We start from the raw sequence: 5,000 nt of genomic DNA on the forward strand, positions 1-5,000 counted from the left end.
AGATGCAGATTCACTTGGGGGGTGGGGGTGAATATGTAAAACATAAACTCGACAAACTCAGGCCGTTCTGTCACCATTTAACTTCTTAAGTCTCGAAAGTTGAACCATAGTCATAAAATAGCTTCAAAACGAGCCCTTCTTATGGATTTCCACCTGAAAATACCCCTTAAATAGGTTTAATGTTGTTGTCGTTGAAGCAATATCTTTAATATCAACACAAAGACAATGTTTTTAACCACTGGTATGTCACATCACATGGAAATACTCCTCCATTTTACCTGTGTTATAAGAGATACTAACTCAAATCAGCTGTTAAGTGCTTTCTAGAATTAGGTGTTGCTGTTTTTTTGTTTTTTTTTTAAGTTTCCCTTATTCGGTTGTCTTTAAAAGGGGTTGTTCATTTTTTGGGAAATAAGAGCGTGAGATGAGTAGATGGGTATCAATCTAATGTCTGTGTATTTGTACAGTTAGCCTAGCTTAGCATAAGGACAGTAAGGAAGCAGGGGAATACAGCTAGCCTTGCTGTGTCTAAAGATCAATTCATGTATTAGAACTATTTTGCTCAAACATTGTTCCAGCATGCAACTCCACCTAAAACCACAAACTGTTGTTTTAACGTTTCCGTTTGCGTACAGACAGAATACAACATAGGTGCCATGTCATTGGTTCGACGGCCCATTATTCTGAAAACCCCAATAGTCCGGAAAATGTCCCTCATTAGTCCGACGGCTCGACCAAACTAAAGACCACTGCTCCGAAGTTCTGTTGCTCTGAAACTATCGACTCCACCTTGAGTTTTTTTGCCCAAAGAGGAGGCTAATGTTACACATCTTAACATCTTACTTTAGTTTATTTAACTTAGTTCAGAGAAGAGCTAGTAAAGTTAAATAACAGCCAAAATAAAAAGTCTTCCTTTAGGATTACACAGAGATAGAAAGTCATACGTTATAATTTATGAGTGTATCATCTGCATAACGGGTAAGCCAGCTCTGTTGAATTGAGCAATGGTGAAGTCTGTAAGGCGGGAGTCCATGGACTGCAACAACTCCAGGGTTTTCCTGCCATTATTAGGTTTCCGTGCAACACCCAAGCCGTTTTGGGCAGCAGCTAAGCTGAATGAATGTAACAAAAAAAAAAAAGTAAGATCCAATAATTGCAGTTTGACCCCAGTGGACTTCTTTAGCTTTACATTTTGTATTTAAGCTTTTTGAGTGTTATTTATTTATTATCTGCTCTAGCTTTTCCAACATTTTAGACACAGATATGGTGATATGATAACGGTCCAAAATGATGTGTAAAAGAGACGCAAAACTACCACAAAGAGACACAAACTGACTACAAATAGACGCTAAATGACCACAGAGACCCAAAAAACCCCAAAGAAAACTGAAAATGACCAAAGAGAGACGCAACACAACTACTAAGAGACACAAAAACCCACAAATACACATAAAATGTATGGGGAAATTGCATTTTTTAAAATTGAAAAACGTAACAGTTTCTTAAAAAAAGGACGCTTAAACCCACCACCCAATATGCACACCTAAGTCTTCCACAAAGCTAGGGAAAACACTGAACTCCAGTGTCTCTTTGGGAAGCAACAGAACTTCAGAGCAGTGGTCTTTTGTTTTTGGGATAACGAGCTGTAAGACTAATGGGCTTTCGGTCCAATGGGACATTTTCCGAACTATTGGGGTCTCAGTATAAGGAGCTGTCGGACCTGGGCAGTCGCCAATCAGTGAGCCTTCCCTCTGCTTCCAGTCTTCATGCTAAGCTAAAGGTAAGCAGACATACATTTGATATCCATCCCCTGATTTCATGCTAAAACAAAACAGCAATAAACGGATTTCCCAAAATGTCGACCTATTCCTTCAAAGACACTCAAAGTAATTTCTAGACAACATTTTAAAAGAAGTTGATTTGTACTTAAACAAGACATTGCACAGTTGCTTCATTAGATTGAGATATTTGCTATGAAAATATTAGATGTTTAGATATTAATCAATATTTAGTTTTAAATGTTCTTGTATTATTGGCTTCAGTTACTCTACAAACAAAGTAATAATTCTAAAGACACCAGTAGAAGGACTTCATTTACTATCGATTGGTTGATCAATTGTTTGCTAAGTTTTATTTGTACTTCTGCAGATGAAAAAAGTCACAGAGGTGTCTTGACGTCTTCTCTTTATTACAGTCAGACGAAAGAAAAACTTAACTCAAGGTCCACTTACTCAACCGTGTCTCTTAAAATAATTACCTTCCCACACAACTAAACTATATTCTCAATTCTGTTTCGAGGAAAACATATTTACCAGCGACAGGCGCACGTTGTGAAACGGTCGCTGATTTAAACGTGTGGTTGTGAATCAAAACAAAACTACTTGGTTAGGTTCAGGATAAGATCATGGTTTGGGTTAAAATAAGTTTTGTTATACGTACGTATATACGTAATTACGTACGTAGATTAAGTAGGTTACGTAAGCAAGTCAACATTGACTTTTGGTTTCATAGAGGACACGAACAGCAGTCTCCTGGGTGAAAGTCCCGTGTTTGTAGGAAAATATTTGTGATACGTCCAAAATAAATGTAATCCGGAAAAATGTGTTTTCCCCGAAACATAATTGAGAATGCAGTTTCCCTCAATGGGAATGTAAGTTTTAGGAGACAGGGCTGATGTACTAGATTTGTTTCTAAAACTTTCAATGTAATCGAACAGGCATAAAAGTTCTCATTTCACTCGTATGAGAGACTGATGACTCTTCTGCATCATATTTTGAACAGAAAGTTAAATTCATCCGAAAAAAGACTGCTTTTTCGAGTTTCTCGAAGTCTAAATATCTCAGTTTGTAAAAAACGTAAATCTAAGTGTCAGTTTGGTGTAAAAACAAAAATGCAGATAAATGTAACAAACAAATGGTTCCTGATTTCAAAACATTTATTTCTAATGATTTCATGAAAACCTGTACACTTTGAAATTATGTTTTTAACGTTTTAACTGAGTACATGTTGCCGTTACTTGGTGTCAGTTAAGTATCTCGGGGGTATCACAAAAATGATAAAAAATAACAAAAAAACTGTCTAAACTGCCGTCGTCCATCAGGAACACAGAGACACTTTGAGTCACCCAGACCTCGGTCGGAGACGTTTCCCCCTCCATCGTCCGTCTGAAGGTTTTTAGGAAGTCTCGAACATCTTCTTCCTGTCGGCTTTGTCCTCAATGTTCTTACGCCAGTCGCCCGCATCTACCGTCTGCAGAGAACAAGAAAACTCATTTACACAAAAACATCAACGTTAGCACGATCACCTCAAACAGGACAACCAGTTCTCACTCCCAACACACAAGTATATATATATAATAGACCGCCAAATTAATGTGGTGTGTTTGGTAAATAATACGGAGTGTGAAACGTGTCACATGTGTATATAGCGGTGCAGCTCGAGTCGCCTGCCTGAACTAGCTTGCAGGCGTCGCCCCATTCAACTACACTTTAAAGCATTTGTACTTTCTATTTCCATTTCATTCTACGTTATACTCCATTACATTTCAAAAGGTAAACGGTTACATTACAAGCTTCCACTGACTCCTCTGGGATCGATGTGTCTCACCTCCTCTTTGACCTCCTTCTTGACCTGCTTCAGGTTGGACCTCAGGTCCATGGTCACCTTGTGTTGTCCTCCCAGCAGAGCCTTCAGCATGGCGTCGGCCGACATACGCACTTTCTTCAGGGCGGGTTTCTTCACTCCGGCCAGATCCACCACCTTCAGCTTCAGATCTTCAATCTCGAGGCAGAAAAACATCACGAGTTTGTACATACTTTTACCTTAAGTGAACTTTAGAAAAAAAGTGCAATATTATTCAGTTATATTTTACAGATTTTTCCTGTGTTGTTTAAAAACACGAAAATAAATAGGGTCGGGAAAGAAACGTCAAAAGCGGCAATAAAAGTTTAAAAAAACAACTTCAAAAGGGTTGGAAAAAAAGCTCCAAAAGCGGCGGTAAAAAGATAGAAAAAACCCGTAAAAAAACAAAATGTTTAAAAAAATGTTTACAAAAAAATGCCAAAAGTGTCAGAAAAAAACATCAAAAGTGTCGAAAAAAAACCGTCAAAAATGTGTCGGAAAAAAACGTCAAAAGTGTCAGAAAAAAAAAACGTCAAAAGTGTCGGAAAAAAACGTCAAAAGTATGTCGAAAAAAAACGTCAAAAGTGTCAGGAAAAAAAACGTCAAAAGTGTCAGAAAAAAATGTCAAAAGTGTCGGAAAAAAACGTCAAAAATGTGTCGGAAAAAAAACATCAAAAGTGTCAGAAAAAAAACGTCAAAGGTGTCAGAAAAAAACGTCAAAAGTGTTCAATAAACACATGGAAAGCATCAGTAAAAACAGAAAGCTTCAAAAAAGGTGTCAGAAAAGCTTCAAATGTGTCCAAAAAAGCGTCAACAAACTACAAAAAAAGACTGAATTGAATGCCTTTACACATCTATGGTAAAACAACATGAAAAACCTGAAACTGTGAATTGAACAGTGATTCTCTTGTTCACTCTTGAAATCTTTATTAAAGGTACACTGTGTAGGAGTTCCTCCCATCTAGCGGTGAAATTGTATTTTGCATTCAAACGAATAGTGCTCTCTAGCGCCTCGCTTTTTCAAATGCGTGTTGCAGCTACGGTAGCCGTTCTGTACCAAGAAGCTATGACAACATGTCTTCCAATTTTCGCTTTTTGTGGCTCGGGCATAAGTATGATCCTCCATTATGCACTTTATAAAGTGCAGTGCAGGCTTTCCAATTTGCCGGGGCGGTGACAAGCGCCTCTCACTGATCTCCTTCTCCGTCTCAGCTGATCTCAGTCACGTGACGCTGGCTCTGAACGAGAACGCGTTGTGGATTAGCTTGACAGGTCGGCTAGTGCTCTATGTCCCTCTCAGCCATTAGAGTTTTTCAAAATAGCGGAGCGACATGGAAGCCTCCTTGGACTTACCCGTCCAATGTAAATACAGATATGAA

At 38.3% G+C, this 5,000-nt stretch overlaps 2 protein-coding genes across 2 annotated transcripts in view; both read right to left on the reverse strand.

The window, feature by feature from the left end:
• Positions 1-5,000, reverse strand: part of LOC116036365 (troponin I, fast skeletal muscle-like) — a 20,390-nt gene that overhangs the window by 9,218 nt on the left and 6,172 nt on the right. The gene's annotated exons all lie outside the window — the stretch shown is intronic.
• LOC116036366 (troponin I, fast skeletal muscle-like) overlaps positions 2,918-5,000 on the reverse strand; it is a 9,630-nt gene continuing 7,547 nt past the window's right edge. Inside the window, exons 6-7 of the mRNA XM_031279903.1 lie at positions 3,607-3,780; positions 2,918-3,249 (exon numbers count right to left, since the gene is read on the reverse strand). Of these exons, the coding sequence (XP_031135763.1) occupies positions 3,175-3,249; positions 3,607-3,780 (249 nt within the window). The 3' untranslated portion in view covers positions 2,918-3,174. The remainder of the gene's footprint in view (positions 3,250-3,606; positions 3,781-5,000) is intronic.

This window comes from Sander lucioperca, chromosome 7 (assembly GCF_008315115.2).
Source record: "Sander lucioperca isolate FBNREF2018 chromosome 7, SLUC_FBN_1.2, whole genome shotgun sequence".
NCBI lineage: Eukaryota > Metazoa > Chordata > Actinopteri > Perciformes > Percidae > Sander > Sander lucioperca.